At 42.5% G+C, this 19,214-nt stretch overlaps 1 protein-coding gene and 1 pseudogene across 2 annotated transcripts; one reads left to right on the forward strand and one right to left on the reverse strand.

Moving 5' to 3' along the window:
• Window positions 1-4,509: 4,509 nt before the first annotated feature.
• Window positions 4,510-7,914, reverse strand: LOC102249944 (olfactory receptor 4D1). Of its 2 annotated transcripts, none has more exons than XM_014544826.1 (2): window positions 7,877-7,914; window positions 4,510-5,590 (listed from the first exon to the last, which is right to left on the reverse strand). In XM_014544826.1, exon 2 carries the CDS (start codon window positions 5,558-5,560, stop codon window positions 4,625-4,627), a length of 936 nt encoding a protein of 311 aa, XP_014400312.1. In that variant the 5' UTR covers window positions 5,561-5,590; window positions 7,877-7,914; the 3' UTR covers window positions 4,510-4,624. The 2 variants fall into 2 exon arrangements, with proteins under 2 accessions (XP_014400312.1, XP_005872621.1); XM_005872559.2 differs by lacking the exon at window positions 7,877-7,914 and adding an exon at window positions 7,544-7,621.
• LOC102250241 lies at window positions 7,522-8,092 on the forward strand (annotated as a pseudogene).
• The last annotated feature ends 11,122 nt before the right edge of the window (window positions 8,093-19,214 follow it).

Below are 19,214 nucleotides of genomic sequence, written 5' to 3' on the forward strand. Positions count from 1 at the left end.
CCTACTGTCTGTGTCCACAGGTAAAATCTTTGGTTAAGCTCTTCCTGCCCCCCTTCCCCCTTCCCTCTGAGATTCGTCAGTCTGTCCCATGCTTCCATGCCCCTGATTCTGTTTTATGCACCAGTTCATTTTGTTCATTAGATTTCTTGTTCTTTTATTTTGATTTTTAGATTTAATTGTTGATAGATGTGTACTTGTTGCCATTGTGGGAGAGCTGCTGTGCAGGAGGTGAGGCGTAGCTGTGAAGCAAGTAGGCTGGTGCTAGAGCCGGGTCTTGGACCTTTTATTGATGGTTTGGGGCACGCTGTCATCAGCTGCAGCTTGTTTGAAAGATTTTAACAAAGTCTGAAGCCTGAGCCAGGACAGGCCATTCATATGGAAAAGCTGCAGCAAACGGTTTGGGTGGGGTTGCAAATAGGAGGGGGCGGGGTCTCAGGGAATCCCCAGGGTGGAGCAAGCAGTGTGGGCCACGCTGATATGGCTGCCAGTCAGCCCTGCGACAGAGGAGGTCCCAGCACAGGAACATGATCCTTGCGAGCACCCTTGTCTGGGAGAAAGCCACCCCTGAGTTCCTGCCACCACCCCTCCCCTAACACTGGAGATCAGAAAAAGCAAGACCTTGTAAGTTTGTGCGTGGGCCCTTTAAGAGGAACACCTGGGATTCAGCAGCCTCTGTGTCACTCAGCCAAAATCCCCTCTGGTTTTTAAGGCCCAAAGTTACGGGGTCTTCTCTCCCCAGCTCTGGGACCCTGGGCTGGGGGTCTGGTGTGGGGCTGGGACCCCTTGCTCCTCAGGGGCGGCCTCCGCAGAGCCGATGTCCCTCACGATTAGAAAACGGCACACGTGGGTGTCGAACCAGCCTAGTCCGTGGGCCTCCGCCCCTCCTACCCATCTCAATGTGCTTCTTCTCTAGTTGTAGGACTTCCATTCAGTCAGCTTTCAGGTGATTCTGAATGATGTGTTCTGTATTTTAGTTGTAATTTTGATTTGGTTTTGGGAGGTGACGAGTACAGGCCATCTTGGTTCTCCATTAAATATATTTAAAAAAATATTTTTGAGTCAGGCCAATCATGTCTCTTTCTACTTCCAGGAGCTTCTACCTATATGGCAGACACCACTGATTGCCATTCCCAAACGCCTTCTTCCTGGCTGCAAAGCCAGACATTCACCCTTCCATTTCCCTTTGCAGACTGGGGTGACCATATGACCCAGTTCTGGCACCAAATCATAGGAGAATTCTGCTGAAGTGGTTCTAGGAAAATTTTTGTCCCCTGGTAAAAATGAAAACCCACATGGACACCTCTTCTAGTCCTTCTTGCTAGATTATTTGAATATAAAGATCTGATGCCTGGAAGTTTAGCAGTTATATTGCCATCATGAGGAGAAAAGCAAGGAATTTCAGAGCAGCCAACCCAGAGCCCTAAAATGTTTGAGCTGTTGAATTAACCAACTTTGGAATTTCCTATCTTCTAGTCTGCAGCAAACGGTTTGGGTGGGGCTGCAAATAGGAGGGGGCGGGGTCTCAGGGAATCCCCAGGGTGGAGCAAGCAGTGTGGGCCACGCTGATATGGCTGCCAGTCAGCCCAGCGACAGAGGAGGTCCCAGCACCCTCATCTGGGAGAAAGCCACCCCTGAGTTCCTGCCACCACCCCTCCCCTAACACTGGAGATCAGAAAAAGCAAGACCTTGTAAGTTTGTGCGTGGGCCCTTTAAGAGGAACACCTGGGATTCAGCAGCCTTTGTGTCACTCAGCCAAAATCCCCTCTGGTTTTTAAGGCCCAAAGTTACGGGGTCTTCTCTCCCCAGCTCTGGGACCCTGGGCTGGGGGTCTGGTGTGGGGCTGGGACCCCTTGCTCCTCAGGGGCGGCCTCCGCAGAGCCGATGTCCCTCACGATTAGAAAACGGCACATGTGGGTGTTGAACCAGCCTAGTCCGTGGGCCTCCGCCCCTCCTACCCATCTCAATGTGCTTCTTCTCTAGTCGTAGGACTTCCATTCAGTCAGCTTTCAGGTGATTCTGAATGATGTGTTCTGTATTTTAGTTGTAATTTTGATTTGGTTTTGGGAGGCAATGAGTATAGGCCATCTTGGTTCTCCATTAAATATATTTAAAAAAATATTTTTGAGTCAGGCCAATCATGTCTCTTTCTACTTCCAGGAGCTTCTACCTATATGGCAGACACCACTGATTGCCATTCCCAAACCCCTTCTTCCTGGCTGCAAAGCCAGACATTCACCCTCCCATTTCCCTTTGCAGACTGGGGCGACAATATGACCCAGTTCTGGCACCAAATCATAGGAGAATTCTGCTGAAGTGGTTCTAGGAAAATTTTTGTCCCCTGGTAAAAATGAAAACCCACATGGACACCTCTTCTAGTCCTTCTTGCTAGATTATTTGAATATAAAGATCTGATGCCTGGAAGTTTAGCAGTTATATTGCCATCATGAGGAGAAAAGCAAGGAATTTCAGAGCAGCCAACCCAGAGCCCTAAAATGTTTGAGCTGTTGAATTAACCAACTTTGGAATTTCCTATCTTCTAGTCTTTCTTTTAAAGTGAGATAATTTCCTCATTATTTTTGCCACTGTTTTATTGTTGTTGTTGCTATTTGCAGTCAAAAGCATCCTTATCCTATACTAGAGGCCCGATGCATGAAATTCGTGCAAGGGACTCGGCCCTCACAGCTGCGGTGGCTGCCTTGGTCCTTGAAGCCCCAGTTTGGTCTGGAAAGTCATCCAGAAGGACATCCGGAAGGTCGTTCAGCTGTCTGGTCTAATTAGCATATTACACTTTTATTATTATAGATAATAAAACCCTAATATACAAATTGACCGAACAGCAGAACGACTGGTCACTATGATGTGCACTGACCACCAGGGGACAGATGCTCAATGCAGGAGCTGCCCCCTGGTGGTCAGTGCGCTCCCACAGGGGGAGTGCTGCTCAGCCAGAAGCCAGGCTCACAGCTGGAGAGCGCAGTGGGGGTGGCAGGAGCCTCTCCCACCTCCGCGGCAGCCTCTTCCACCTCTGCAGCAGCACTAAGGACCCCTCAGAAGTCCTGGACTGCAAGAAGGTGCAGGCCGGGCTGAGGGACACCCCCCCCTCCAGTGCACAAATGTCATGCCCCAGGCCTCTAGTAATATATATTTAAAGTGGGATAATCATTTTCTAAAGAGTTCACACCCCCAGTACAGCAGTGTGTCACGTGGGGAGCATCTCATCTTAAGGAGGATGTTGTCATATGAAGGTGATGTCACAGAAGGATGGTAGAGTTGGAAAACTTGTCACAATAGGTACAATTGAAGGAATACAGATGCTGCATCCGGAGAAGAGACAAATTGGGGGATGAGAAATGTATCACCAGTCATTTAAAGGAACTTAATATAAAAGCAAGAAAAGCTGTTCTGAGGGACCACACAGATCAAATATGACACTACGTCCATTTTCTCTCCCCTCATCTCCATAGGTTCACTGTGAGTAGGGAGATGTGTGAAACGAGGACAGGAAAGTGGAGGTGGAAGAGGGTGGAGTTGCCATGATGGCTTAGAGAGAGCCCCAAAGGTCTTTTATTTCTTAGATGGGATGGATTGCCAGAAGGGAAGAAAAAACAAAAAGTTTCTACATTATCTTCTTAACTTTGAATCAACATTATACCTGACCAGAGACTTTTACAAAGTGAGGCATACTTCAGAGGAGATGGAGGGAATAAATGTTAAGGTAGAGAGACAGAAATAAAAAGTAGGTTCTGAAATTGACAGGGAAAGAACAAAATGCAGGAAAAATGGAACCGCCTCTCTGTGTAGGGTACTGTTCAAGGTGCTGGGAGGACTGAAAGGTGAAGAGAGCACAGCCTCTGCCCTCTTGGAGTTCTCATCCCAGTGCAGGAAGTCCAAGAGAAAACCCACGAGGTGTTAGCCTCGTACTGAACTCCCCGCCCCAGAACTGGAACGTGAATAGACGTGCCCCGCCTTCTCTGACCTTGGTCCCCAAACTACCTACTTCTCCTCTCAACCAGGTCATCCAAATGATGGAAAGACCGTGTTGGGAAAGTAGAATAGTTTGCAGATTATACAAGGGGTATTTGGTAGGAAAAGAAATCCTAAGGGCCAATGTCCTTATGGGAAATATTCATACAATGTTAAAAGTGAGACCACTTCCCAAATACCACAATGGGTAATGAGGCAGGGAGCAAAAACGAATGTGATTGTTCCCGAGTTAAGATGAAACGGTTGGCTATTTATCACAGATGTTGATCCATGGATGAGGCACCCTCTAGGTTTTCCCTTGTGGCTGTGGGAGACCCTGAGTTTTAAATCCCATCCATGTCTCCTACCTCTAAACTTGGAGTCAGAGGAACCCCTCGCTGCTCATTACTGAGCAAGTCATTTCTCTCTGAGTTTCGTTTGTAAAACTATTTGATATAAAAATAAGGTGTTCATTATGAGTTTTATGAGACTGAGATATAAGTGTGAAAGTGCCCAACACAGTATCTGACACAGGAGTGGGTCCGTAGGAATATTGATTTAATCTTAATTGTCACACTCTGTAAAGACTTTTCTCCGCTTTCACGTGGGGTAACAAAAGTTCAGAGAGAAGTTTGTCATTTCAAGTCAACCTATTTAAAGTTCACTCCCTGTTGCAAATCACTAGGTGTTTGCCTAACCTCTTCATGGCCGCCTGCATCTCCTGGTTCCTCAGGGTGTAGATCATGGGGTTGAGCATTGGGGTCATGACTGTGTAGCTGATGGACACAGCCTTGTCCATGGGGAAGGGAGTGAAGGGCCGGGAGTAGATGTAGATGCAGGGAATGAAGATCAGAGACACCACGATGATGTGGGTGGTGCAGGTGGAAGCTGCCTTCCTCCTTGCCTGTCCCGAGTGGGACCTCAGCATCATGAGGATGACCGTGTAAGAGATCAGAAGGAGGAGGAACCAGACGAGGACCAGCAGCCCACTGTTGGAGATCATGAGGAACTCTAGGAGGGAGGTGTCAGTGCAGGCAAGTCTCAACACTTGTGGAACGTCACAGTAGAAGTTATCCAGGACATTGGGGCCACAGAAAGGCAATGGAAGCATCAGAGCCAGCTGGACAATGGAGTGGACAAAGCCCCCTACCCAAGCAGCCACCACCAGCCCCACACACAATCGAGTATTCATGATGGCAGCATAGCGGAGGGGCCGGGAAATGGCTATGTAGCGATCATAAGCCATCACTGAGAGAAAGAAGACTGTTCCACCTCCCAAGAGATGGAAGAAGAAGATCTGGGCCATGCAGCCCTGGTAGGAGATCGTCTTCGTCTCGTGAAGGAAGTCCACCAGCATCTTTGGAGAAGTGACTGTGGAATAGCAGAGGTCTATGACAGCCAGATTTCGAAGCAGGAAATACATGGGCATGTGAAGCCGGGGGTCAACAGTCACTGTGACCATGATAAGGAGGTTTCCCACGACAGTGGTGACATAGACGAGTAGAAACACCAGGAACAGGAATTTCTGGAGCTCCTGGGTCTGTGAGAACCCTAAGAGGACAAACTCTGACACCCATGTGAGGTTCTGTGGTTCCATGGAATCTTCCCCACATACCTAGAGAGAAACCTGCAAAACAAAAATTATGAAAATTCACCCGTTTTCATGATGGAATGTCAGGATGGAGTTGATCACAGGCATTATTCTGTATTATTCCAAGAGGAAGCGTAGGGGAGCCTTCCATGGAGTTGAATACATTTTTCAAGGCTCTCACTGGCTTATCTCCCTAACCACACCCTACATTGTGTTACTGGCATTGATGGATCTTGCCCCCTTTGAACCATGCTGTCCTTGCCCATGGGTTTCATGTCTGATTCATACCTGCTGTACCCAATATGTGCCTTGTGAACCACAGGCTCCACAAATACAGTTGAATCAATCAACCAATGAATAAACATGCCAGCAAGTATCCGTGACCACAAATACCATCAATCTAGGTGCAAAAATCTAAAGAGTGTGAAAAGTTGAGACTAGTAATTGTAAATACACAAATAGATGCTTCACCACAAAGGTTTCAGGAGATTCATATGGGTCATTTTGAAGGAAGAGAGGTGAGCATTAGACAAAATTGTCATGGACAAATTCAGAGACAAATGTGAAGAAAAACAAGCAGACCTGGACTGTAGTAAAGGTGGGATGATTAGTGCTTCTCAAACTTTTGTGCAGAAATATTTCTCTAGTGGCATTTGTTGTCATGGGGCCATGTGCAGGGGGAACCCAAGCAGCCCAGGACACATGCAGAATTTCCTTGAACTCTTGTTTTATATTTTTTACATTTATGTGAATTTTCTATTGTATTTCAACATGAACACATAGGTTTCATGTGTGGATTTCTATGTTACAAAATCTGTAATTTAAGTATTGTGGCTTGTAAAACTTTGGTAAGTCCAAGGTGTTATATAAAATAAATACAGGAGAGGGAAGAAACACGTTCCTTTGTTCAGCAGGTGAAGGTTCTAGACAACATTCACTTGAAAAATGAACTGAGTTCTTTGGTGTTGAAACCCATCCCCTTGGGTTACACTTTTCCAAAATTTAATTGTTCAGGAAAATTTGCCAAGTCCCCGCCCCAGGAAGATCGTAATCATAGAACACTCTCCCCTCCCTGACTCCCGCCTGACTATATGGCAGGGACAGCAGAATTCCACTGATGCTCTTTTTACAAGGGAATTGAAAAACTATATGCAAAAAAAAAAAAGTCCTATCAACTTATTAAACAAATAAAAAACAGCATTATCTCTAACAGTATCTGTGAGGTATTACAGTACTCAAAATATCGCCACGTTTGTCTCATCCAAAACTCACATTTATCCTAAATATTTTTTTTTAAATATATTTTATTGATTTTTTACAGAGAGGAAGGGAGAGAGATAGAGAGTTAGAAACATCGATGAGAGAGAAACATCGATCAGCTGCCTCCTGCACACCTCCCACCGGGGATGCGCCTGCAACCAAGGTACACGCCCTTGACCGGAATCGAACCTGGGACCCCCCAGTCCACAGGCCGACGCTCTATCCACTGAGCCAAACCGGTTTCGGCTATCCTAAATATTTGTGTAAAGATGATGCTTCAGGCAGAGGCACTCTGTTTATTCTGTGGCTCACTGACTCCCAGCAGAGGACCATTTGAAAAGTGTCTCCATGGGCTACTGAGAACCCCTGGAAGACTTCTGAAGGACAGTGACCCGAAGGTGCAGGGTTATAGTGGGCGTGTCCCAGCTCACTAGGGCGGGAAGCCCTGAGGCAGGCAAGAATGGAGCGGACACTTCTGGGCCTTTGTCACAGCAACCCCAGCAGAGGGTAACATGTTTTTGTCTCTGGCTTTGTGTCCTTGTGGAGGTGAGACTGGGTGGGAAGCAGCCTAAATGGCGTGGTTTGGTCTCTCTGAGAAAGCCCCTGACCCCTAACCCTTCATCCCCAACCCAACTCTCCCACCTGGTCATTGATTCCTAAAATGCCAACAGCACAGCTTTAGTATCTCTATTTTTATCTTTGTCCGTATTAAGATTCCAACTACCATACCCTTTTATACGCTTTTATCAGTCAGAGATGCACTGTGAGGGCATCAATATATCTGGCAATTTCCACAGAAACGAGTTGAAGTATCTGGCTTTCCCCGGCAAGCAGACGGACATCACCCCATCCCACGGCCCTTACCACTTCCGAGCCCCCAGCTACATGTTTAGGCAGACTGTGCACGGCATGCTGCTGCACAAGAACAAGTGAGGCCTGGCTTCCCTGGACCGCTTCACGGTGTTCAATGGAATCCTGCCGCCCTATGACAAGAAAAAGCAAATGGTGGTTCCTGCCACCCTCCAAGCTGTGCGTCTGAAACCTATATGGAAGTTTGCCTACCTAGGGCGCGGGCTCCTGGAGTTGGCTGGAACTATCAGGCAGTCACAGCCACTCTGGAGAAGAGGAAGGAGAAGGCCAAGAGTTATTACTGGGAGAAAAAACAGCTCATGCATCTACGAAACAAGCCCAAAATAACGTAGAGGGGGAAAAAGGACAAATATAAAGGTCCTCAACACCCATGGACTTCTGCCTGAACCCAATAAAATTGATTATTAATTCCTCAAAAAAAATTTTTCCCCATGGTTCTTCATTGTCTACAGGAAAGACTTCATACTTAGATGGGTTTTCATGGGCTTCCTCACAACCTGGCTCCTACCTTTTTTTGCAGAGCCATCTGCCACTCAGCAGTAGTAGAAGTAATAAAATCCTCTTGTTAGTGGTAGTAATTATGGCCATTGTAGTAGTAAACATTTATTGAGTGTTTATCATGTGCTATTCCCTATGCTAAGCATTTTGTAAGCGTTGTCTTGTTTGATTTTCATGCATTATTCTCATGCTTATAAAATGTAAATATATTTTTAGTTTTTATATTTAGATAGTTAATTCACGTTGAGTTCATTTTTACATATGGAATGAAGTAAGGATCCAACTCTATTGTTTTGCATGTGGTTATCCAGTTGTCCTCACCATTTTTTTTGAAGAGACCATTTTTTTTCTCCATTGAATGGCCTTGGTACTGTTGTAAATAAAATTTCAAGAAATTCTCAAGAAAGTTTACAAGAACTAAATCCCTGATAATTAAGTACTATTAATTATCCCCACTTTACAGATAAGTAAACTGAGGCTTAAAGAGGTGGCCCCAGGTCAAACAGAGAATGATTAGTCCCAGAATTGTATTCTTAACTATAATTCTCTTTTTACTTGTTCCCCCTCTAAGAATCTTTGAGCTCCTCGGTTCTGCGGGTCTCAGTGCCTTTCGTCAAGCCAGTGCCCAACCTGATCGCCATCCCATCCTGTTCACTTATCTGAATTCTACCCCTCCTTCAAGGCCCAAAGAATTAGCTCTCCCATGCACTGCCATGTATCGGTGTTTTTCCATAAGGAAGGCTCTGTCACTTCACATGTGTTTGCAATTCAGTGTAAATCTGATATGTTTGGTGCTACACGGTTCCTGGTGCACACATAACCTTTCTCGTGGGTGTTTTCCAAAAGAATGCTTGATATGTTTATAGTGGATGGAGCAACAGGATGGGCCAGACCGCTGAGAGAGGTGGAGGAGAGAGAGTAGCCACTGCATGAAAAGGTTCAGTTTAAGGGACCTTGAAGGGCACCCAATTAGCCGAATTCCCAGCATCACCAGATTTATGAACCCAGAAGCATTGTCTGAGCATGGCCAGCATTCTTTCTACACACTCATAATATTCTTTGGAAATGATTCTTCAACCGACCTACACAGAGACTAAATTTAGAGGGGGTCTAGATGGGAACGAAAACAAAGAGACCTAAAAAGGGGGCCTGATATGTATGGGGTAAAGGAAGGACTCCAGGCTCCTTTCTGTTGTTACTCAGTCTTGTCTCCCATCTGTCCTGCTCTCAGGAAACCAGTCCACCCAGGACTAAGAGAGAGGAGGGGAAGAGGAATGCGTGGTTCCAAAAATGGGGGTGAATCTAGTTGGTGGTCATCTTGGGAGCATTAGCAGGTTTTATTAAACACAAGATTTAAGGACAGATAAGATGGAGGTATAGCAATAGAGAAGGAATGGAAGCCTGAAGCGAGTGGGAGAAGCAGCAGGCAGGAGGAGGAGGAAGGTGAAGGAATAAAAGAGGATTAAAAGGGAAACATCAGAGGGTGGGAAGTGTGAGAGAGGCTTGGTTTGTTTTCTCCGAGGTGTGGGAAGAAGCTGTAGATTGTTTGTGGGAGGTAGGGGAGAAAGCAGTTGCATCTATATTCCTCTCTCCCTACCACCCTCTGTCCTAAATTCCACCCAACATATAAGCCAGTACAGACAAAAAGTCTTAATTCTAGATAAAATCAACTGTTCCCCAAATCCTGCCCACCCCCAGCATTCTTGCCCAATGAATTCCCATACCTTCCCTCCACCCCATGCTTATCTTACTTCTTAAAAAAAAAGTTATTTTTTAAAAACATATATTTTTTTTTATTTCAGAGAGGAAGGGAGAGGGAAAGAGAGATAGAAACATCAATGATGAGAGAGAATCATTGATCAGCTGCTTCCTGCACACCCCCTACTGGGGATCGATCTCGAAACCTGGACATGTGCCCTTGACCAGAATTGAACCCAGGACCCTTCAGTCCACAGGCCGACGCTCTATCCACGGAGCCAAACCGGCTAGGGCCCCATGATTTTCCTACAATAGGCTTTGGCAGGAGCATTCTCAGTGCTGACTTGTCCATGGGAAGGGCAATGGGCCCATCACCTACCTCCAGCCCAAAGTGGCCAAGTGGACTTAGAGCCTCCCATCTTCCAGGCCACCCTTCTCCTGCAGCTCCATGTTTCTGGCCTCTCGAAGACCAGGAACACATATAGGATTGGCCTTCAGGGAAGGGACATGCCTCAGAGGACAAAAGTTAGGCTTAACTTGTGAATTGAAGCTGGGCTCAGGCTGCTGAGGGTAAGAGCAATGGGAGTTATTAAAAAGTGTGTGAGCTGTTGCATCAGATGCACAATTACAAACTTCAGGGGCACTGAGCAGAGGACCCAGATGAAGGAGGCTAAGAGCCCTTAAGGAAAATGAATTCTCAGGAAGGTTTATAAGAACTAAATCCCTGAAGTCAGCACTAAAGACAATACAAGGCTCCATCCTCTGCTTCCACCACTGTAGGTGAAAGAGTGAACTATGTCCTAGGAGATGTCCAGGTCACACCCCTTGAAGCCTTTTTCACATGTACGGTTGTTAAGGCATCTCTTACTCCACCTCTGGTCTGTCCTTACAGCCATAGTGACCTTCCCAATAAAAATGGGTGTAATTTACATTCAAGATTTAATTCCCATGCCATAAAGCTCTCCATTTTAAAGTGCACAGTCCAGTGGGTTTTAGTATATTCACAAGCTTTTGTAACCATTACCACTATGTGACTCCAGAAATTTTTCATGACCCCAAAAAGAAACCTCATATTTTCTAGCAGTCACTACCCACTCTGTTCTCTCCCCAGTCCCTGGCAACGACTAAACTACTTTTCGTCCTTATAAATTAGCTTATTCTGGAAATTTTGTATAAATGGAATCATATAATATGTGGTATTTTATGTCTTGCTTCTTTCTCTTAGCATAATGCTTTCAAGGTTCATTCATGTTGTAGCATGTGTCACGTCATTCCTTTTTGACTGAGTAATATTCCATTGTATGGATATAACACTTTTGTTTATCCATCAATTCGTTCTTGAACATTTGGATTGTTTCTACTTTTTTACTATTATAAATAACTAGTAGCCCTGCACAGGAATCCGTGCGCCAGTAGCTCGCTGCCCCGCCCTCCTGTAACTCCCCCATTCCCCGGCCCCCCCTCATAGCTTGCTGCCCTGCCCCCTCTGTAGCTCTCCGCCGCCCACTTGTAGCTCACTGTCCCACCCTCCTGCTGATCCATGATCCAGTCCTTACACGATTGGTCGTTACGCTTCACGGCATAACGACCATTTGCATATTACATCTTTATTATATAGGATGCTTTGAATTATCTTGGGTATATACTTAGCAGTGGAAGTACTGGGTCATATGGTAAGTCTATGTTCAACTTTTGAAGGAACTGTCAGCCTGTTTTCCAATGGCTGCACCATTTTATATTCCCAGTACAGTGTACAAACAGTGATGATCTCTCCACATCAACACCTCTTATTATCTGTCTTTTTATTTTAATCGTCTTAGTGGGAGTGAAGTGGTATTCAGTGTGGTTTTGATTTGCATTTCCTTAATGGTCAATGGTATTGAACATCTTTTTATGTGCTTGTTGGCCATTTGTATATTTTCTTTGGAGGAATATCTGTTTTGGTTCTTTGCTCACTTTTCAATTGGGTCATTTGTCTTTTTGTTGTTGAGTTATAAGAGTTCTTTCTGCATTCTGGATATTAGACCCTTATAAGATATGTGATTTACAAATATTTTCTCCCATTCTGTAGGTTATCTTTTCATGTTTTGATAATGTGCTTTGAAGTACAAAATATTTTCATTTTTATGAAATCTAATACATCTATTTTTTTCTTTTGTTGCTCGTGCTTTTGGTGTCAAATTTTTAAATCTGTTGATAAATCCAAGGTCATGAAGATTTACTTCTTTAAGAGTTTTATATATTTAGTTCTTATATTTAGATAGTCAATTAATATTGAGTTAATTTTTACTTATGAAGTAAGGGTCCAACTTTATTGTTTTGCATGTGGTTATTCAGTTGTCCCCACCAACTTTTGAAGGAACTATTCTTTCTCCATTGAATGGCCATGGCACCATTGTAAATAAAATTAATTGACCATAGATGTTTTGGGCTATTTCTGGACACTCAATTCTATTCTATTGGTCTATCTGTTATCTGTGGGCTGGTATCACACTATTTCAATTACTGTAGCTTTAATAAGTTTTGAGATTAGGAAGTGTGAATTCTTCTACTCTGTTTTTCTTTTTCAATGTTGTTTTGCTAATTGGAGGACCTTGTAATTGCATATGAATTTGAGAAATTGGATCTTCCATTTCTGCAAAAAAAAAGGCCATTGGAATTTTGGTAGGGATTGCATTGAATCTGTAGATCACTTTGGGGAGTATTGCTATCATAACAATATTACGCTTTCCAATATATGAACATGGGATGTCTTTTTAATTTATTTAGCTCTTTATTTTTTTTTTCAGCAATGTTTTATAGCCTTCAAGTGTACAAGTCTTTCATCATCTTGGTTAACGTTTTCCTAGGTATTTTATTCTTTTGGATGCTATTTTAAATGGTATTTTAAAACTTCTTTTTATAAATGTCTTTTACTAGTTTATAGAAGCACAACTGATATTTTTATTTGATCTTAGACCCTGCAACTTTGCCAAATTTTCTTATTACCTCTAATAGATTTTTGTGGGTTATATGGGATTTTCTATATATAGAATCATGTCATCTGCAAATAGAGACAGTTTTCTTTCTTCCTTCCTAATGTGGGTGTCGTTTATTTTTCTTGTCTAATTGCTCTGGCTAGAACTTCCAGTACAATATTGAATAATAATGATGAAATAGGCATCTTTTTCTTATTCCTTATCTTAGTGGGGGAAGCTTTTAGTTTTCACTATTGAGATAATGTTTGTTATGGGGTTTTCCACAAATAACCCCCTTATATTCCTAATTTGCTAAGTTTTTTTTCTCATGAAAGGGTGTTAAATTTTTTCAAATGTTTCTTCTGCAACTATTGAGATGATTATGTGGGTTTTCCTTTATTTTATTAATGTAGTGTATTACATTGATTAATTTTTCTTATGCTAAACCATCTTTGCATTTCTGGGGTAAATCACACTTGGGCATGGTGTATAATCCTTTTAATTCACTGTTGAACTTGGTTTGCTAGTTTTTTTGTAGGTTTTTTTTTTTTGAGGATTTTTGCATCTCTATGTATAAGAAATACTTGTCTGTGGTTTTTTATTTTCTTGTGGTATCTTTCTTTGACTTTGATATCAGGGTAAAGCTCGCCTTATAGAATGTGTTAGGAAATGTTCCCTTTACTCCTATTTTTAGGAAGCATTTGAGTAGTATTGGTGTTACTTCTCCTTTAAATTTTTGGTAGAATTCACCTAATAAAACCATCTGGTTCTGGACTTTTCTTTGTTGGGAGGTTTTTTAATACAATTTTTACTTCTTTTAGGTCAGTTGAGATTTTCTATTACTTCTTAAGTAATTACTTTGGTAATTTGCGTGTTTTAGGAATTTGTCCATTTAATCTAGATAATCTAATTTATTGGTATAGAATTCTTCCTAGTATTCTATTATAATCCTTTTCATTTCCATAAGGCTGGTAGTAATGCTCCCACTTTCATGTCTAATTTTACTTATTTGTGTCTTCTCTCTCTTTTTAAGTCAGTTTAGCTAAAGATTTATAAATTTTGTTCATCTTTTCAAAGAATCACCTTTGGTTTCATTGATTCTCTCAATTGTTTTTCTATTGTCTATTTCATTTATGTCTGTTCTAATCTTTATTATTTCCTTCTTTCTTCTGACTTTGGGTTTAATTTGCTCCTCTTCTAGTTCCCTAAAGTGGAGAGAGAATGCAAGAAGCCTGGAATCCCACCTGAAGGGACTGGAGCTGTCTCAGTCACAGGAGCTCTCAGAACCAACCAACCAGAGCCTCCTCCCAGCACACACCCTACAGGTAAGAGATACTGCTGGGGATGGGATCAAAACAGATCCAAATGAGACAAAGGAAGCAGAAGGTACAGACCAAAAAGCCTGGGAGGACAGAGTGAGCTCTGACAGAGCTAATCATTCTCAGAAAGCAAGAAACCACATTTTCAGATATTACATAAAAACAATGGAAGGGGCTGGGGGATGTGTGAATCGTGCCTCTTCTAAAAGTTTATCAAAATTACTTTTACATAAAAATGAGCCACAGAAAAATATCAAGGAAAAATCGCACACAAAGTTGTTATCAGAAATAAGTGACTAAAGAGCAGAGTAATATCCCAAGGACAATGAGATCACACCAGAAAGGCCACCAAACAAATCAAAACTAGACTTAGCCCTGGGCAGTGTGGCTCAGTTGGTTGGGAGTCCTCCCGTGCACTGAAAGGTCCTGGTCAGGGCACATGCCAGATGTGGGCTCGATCATTGGTTGGGGTTGTGCAGGAGATGGCCCATTGATCAATTCACTCTCACATCAATAGTTCGTTCTCTCTCTCTCTCTCTCTCTCTCTCTCTCTCTCTCTCTCTCTCCCCTCTCCCTCTCCCTCTCCCTCTCCCTCTCCCGCTCCCTCTCCCGCTCCTTCTCCCTTCTTTTCTCTCTAAAACAACGCTAACAAAACAAAAAAACAAACCTATGACTTAGAAATTATAAAACTCCCTCCATCTCTTCCCACTTACTACAAATAAAATGTGAGGACACTGAAAAGAGAACAACAGCTGGCAGTTTGGGGAGGGAAGTCAAAACTTGATTCAACAACCAATACAGAGCAATTGGTTCCCTGATTGTCTTTCCTTCCATGGCTACTGATTTAAACTGTAGAGTCCTAGAAATGTACAGACAGAACAAAACTCCAAGGAAAGCCCTCTCTCTTTATGGCCAGAGGATTGAGAAAAGGAGCCCCTGCAGAACTGAGAATGTGTAGGGAAATCCTCATTTTCTCCTCCTGCTCCTAACCTCCGGTCATGGAGCTACAATCCTGCAGCGGCTGCACAAGCACTTCAGATTCTGAACAAAAACCCTCTCGTGCTAGAAGACTGGATAAACAGGTTCACAGAGTCCAGATGGCATGCAGAGAATCCCTATGATTTTTCTCTCTTTACTTTCACCGCTTGGCACAGAGACAGCCCGGTCATGGGAAGTTCGTGACAGCACAGGTAGGCTAAACCCTGTCTTCGCAGCCAGAGAAAAGGGGACCCTACGAGCCAGATGGCACAAATCACAGAGAAGAAAGGACCCTTACATTTGGGGGGTAGTGTGGACCACCGCCCAGGTCCCACATGCGGAGCACACCCAAATAGCCCACAGAGGCTTGGAAAAGTTCGCTGATATTGGCACCACACCTCACACAAGACAGGTCAGGGTTAACTGACAGCTCAAACAATCAAACAAATGAAATCAACATTTTTCAGAGGATACTGACAGGACTGATATTTCACAATCTGATATTTCCAGGCTACAATCCAAAATTATTCAGCATTAAAAGAAAAAATAACCACCAAAAAAATAGGATAACTTCAACAACTTGCAAGGAAAACAATGAACAAACACCAACTCTCAATGTTTTGTTTTGTTCTTAAGATAATATTTTTTTATTTGTTTTTTTTTTGCTAAAAGTATTACAAAGGGTATTACATATGTGTCCTTTTTTTCCCCCTGCCCTTGACAATCCCCTGCCCTCCCTTACCCCCCAGTGTCTTATGTACATTAGTTATGCTTATATGCATGCATACAAGTCCTTCGGTTGATCTCTTACTCCCCTCCCTTCTGCCCCCCAACCCTCTCTGGCCTTCCCACTGCAGTTTGACAATCAGTTTGAGGCAGCTCTGCCTCTGTATCTATTATTGTTCAAAAGTTTGTAATGGTCTTTATTATCCATGAATGAGTGAGATCATGTGGTATTTTTCCTTCATTGACTGGCTTATTTCACTTAGCATAATGCTCTCCAGTTCCATCCATGCCGTTGCAAATGGTAAGAGTTCCTTCTTTTTTACAGCAGCATAGTATTCCATCGTGTAGATGTACCACAGTTTTCTAATCCATTCATCTACTGATGGGCACTTAGGCTGTTTCCAGCATCGCGTATTGTACCACAGTTTTCTAATCCATTCATCTACTGATGGGCACTTAGGCTGTTTCCAGATCTTAGCTATGGTGAATTGTGCTGCTATCCAACTCTCAATGTTGAAATGACTAAAGACTTTAAAGTCGCTATTATCACCATATTCCCCGAGGTAAAAGTGAACACCCTTGAAACCTGTGGAAAGATAGCAGTTCTCAGCAAAAAGTAAAAACTCTAAAAAAAAAGAACCAAATGGAAAGTTTAGAACTGAAGAAAAAAAAAACACACAACAAGAGAAATACAAAATTCACTGAAGGAACTCAATGGAGATGACAGAAGAAAGAGTCTGTGAACTTGAAGATAGAGCAATAGATAATATCCCATCTGAAAACAGAGAGAGATCACAGTCAAGGCTGAGTTCACACACGGTCAGAGTTTGCCCGGGAGACTATGTGTCTGGGTCGATGATCCCAACGCCACATCTTCCACCTTTCCAGGGTTTCATCCCCTGTGTGTGTTCCCTTCCCTTTTCTGCTTTCAATGTCACCCTTGCTGGAGTAACTCTGTGGTCTCTCGGCTTCCCTGGGTAATTTCCCTGGATTAGTTTTCCTTCTCCAAAGACTCAGCTCATTTCTGCTTTAACCTTGAGGCTATTTTACAGATTCACAAAATGTTCATATCTGCCATTGGTTAGGTGCCTCTCCTGTCTCCTTATGATATGCTATCTTTCAGACACGTCTCTGCTGATAGAATCAGATTTATTTTCATCTCACTTTTTAAAAAGCTGCTTTGCTCAAGGTTGAGGATATGTGACCGAGTTGCATTCCTTTCCCCCACCAAAAAAATGCTCCAAAAAGTGACTTGGCTACTTTCCTCCAAGATTTTCACCACTTCTATCCTGGATCATCCTTCTTTATAGCCCAGATTTAAGTGCAAATTGTTACATAGCTCTGATTGTGTGTTTGTTTTTTCATCCACCCAGCCCTCTCCCCTTTCCTTCCCTCCAGCCAAGTCTTTCTAGCTCAACACAGGACAGAGGAGAAGGAGGTAGAAGCCACAGCCTCCACTCATTCTGGAGGAAATTCTCATGGAGGAACTCAGGTTATTTGTGGTGTGATCAGATAAGCACTGACCAAGTCAAACAAGCCACCAACAAGCCATGTAACCTTGAACGGGACCTAGAGTCATGGAATTTTAAAGCTCTCTGAAGCCTTAAGAGGTCATCTACTCCAGCTTTCTACCTTCACCTATGCAGAAACTGAGGCCTGGCGACCTGATAGAACCTGCTCCCAGTCATGTGGTTGGTTAATGGCATATCTGGGTACACACAGGACTATAATATCAATGCTCTTTCCATCACCCCTTGCTGATTGCCTCCATTTCCTCATCTGTACAATGGGCACAGTGAGGATTATAAATGAGAACAAATGACCTAAAACTGCTATAGGAACATGGGAAATAGAAAATTATATTCAAATGAGAGGTTATTAATTTTATTGATAATCCCCACTGGAAATTGATTCTCTGCTGTGCCCCAGTGGAAGGTCAGAACCCAAGGGAGGTCTAAGCTGGCTCATCCACCTCTCCTGAGGCCGGTAAACTTTTAAAGGAAACACTGGGCAGAGAGCCATGGCCACTGCAGCTAATAAGGCTCACTGGAACCACTTTAAAAGTTGTGTTGTTCAAAAATACCTGCAGTCAATACCCAGATCTCAACAACCCATGTTAAGGGACCATGGGGTTATGAATGGTTTATTCTCTTCCTTTCTCTATTTTACAAATTGATTGCAATGTGATTTATTGTTTTGGCATATCATACTTGATCTATTATAGGCTTTTGGCAAACTTTTGTTAAATATAAAATTAATCATTTGAAATGAAATTTCTTGAAGACTTAAAGAGCTGCAAGAGGCATGCCAAGGCATTCGTGTGCAAGAAGCTGTAAGAATTGAAAAAAGCAAGGATTCCCACTCTCACCAGTCCTATTTAACATCATACTGAAGTCCCAGCATTAAAGCAATAAAAAAAATTTAAAAAAGTAAACTGATATCCATACTCTCAGAAAACATAATTGTCTATATAGAAGTTCCTAAGGAACCCACAAAAATAAACCTAAAATTAATAAGTTTAGCAAGATGGCAGTATACTAGCAATGAACAATTGAAAATCAAAATGTAAAGAAAAAAATTTAAAATAGCTCTAGAAATGAAGAGCTTAAGTATAAATCTAACAAAATGTGTATAGGATTTGTATACTGAAAACTACAAAATGATGATCAAAGAAATAAAAGATGATCTAAATAGATGGAGAGACATACCATGTTCATGATCTGGAAGACACAATATTATTAAGATCTCATTTCTCCCCCAACTGATGTATAGATTCAATGCAAACATGATAAAAATCCCTGCAGGTTTTTTGGGTAGATACTGACAAGATGATTCCAAGATGCAGTTGGAAAGGCAAAAGAACTAGAATAGCCAAAACAATATTGAAAAGAATAAGGTTGGAGGAATCACACTCCTCGATTTTAAGAGTTACTATAAAGCCACAGTAATAAATCCAGTGTGGTATTGATAAAGGAATAAACACACAGACCAATGAAATAGAATAGAGAGTCTAGAAAAACACTCACATAATATGGCTAATTAACTCTTGACAAAAATGCAAAGATAATTCCAAGGGGAAAAAGAATATTCGTTTCAACAAATGCTATTGCAACAATTGGACATCCAGATACAGAAAAGTGAACTTTGCCTTAAATTCTACACCTTATACAAAATTTTCAATTCTGGTGGATATTTTCAGAATGAATTCATATACAGAAACCTAAGTAAACAAAAAAGAGGCAATTATAAACTGCAGAAAATACAAAAGTTGAAATGTAGTTGTAGTACAATATGTGGCTCACCCATCAATATTAATTGTACTAGAGGCCCGGTGCAAAAAAATTTGTGCACTGG

This window comes from Myotis brandtii, unplaced genomic scaffold (assembly GCF_000412655.1).
Source record: "Myotis brandtii unplaced genomic scaffold, ASM41265v1 scaffold383, whole genome shotgun sequence".
Taxonomy (NCBI): domain Eukaryota; kingdom Metazoa; phylum Chordata; class Mammalia; order Chiroptera; family Vespertilionidae; genus Myotis; species Myotis brandtii.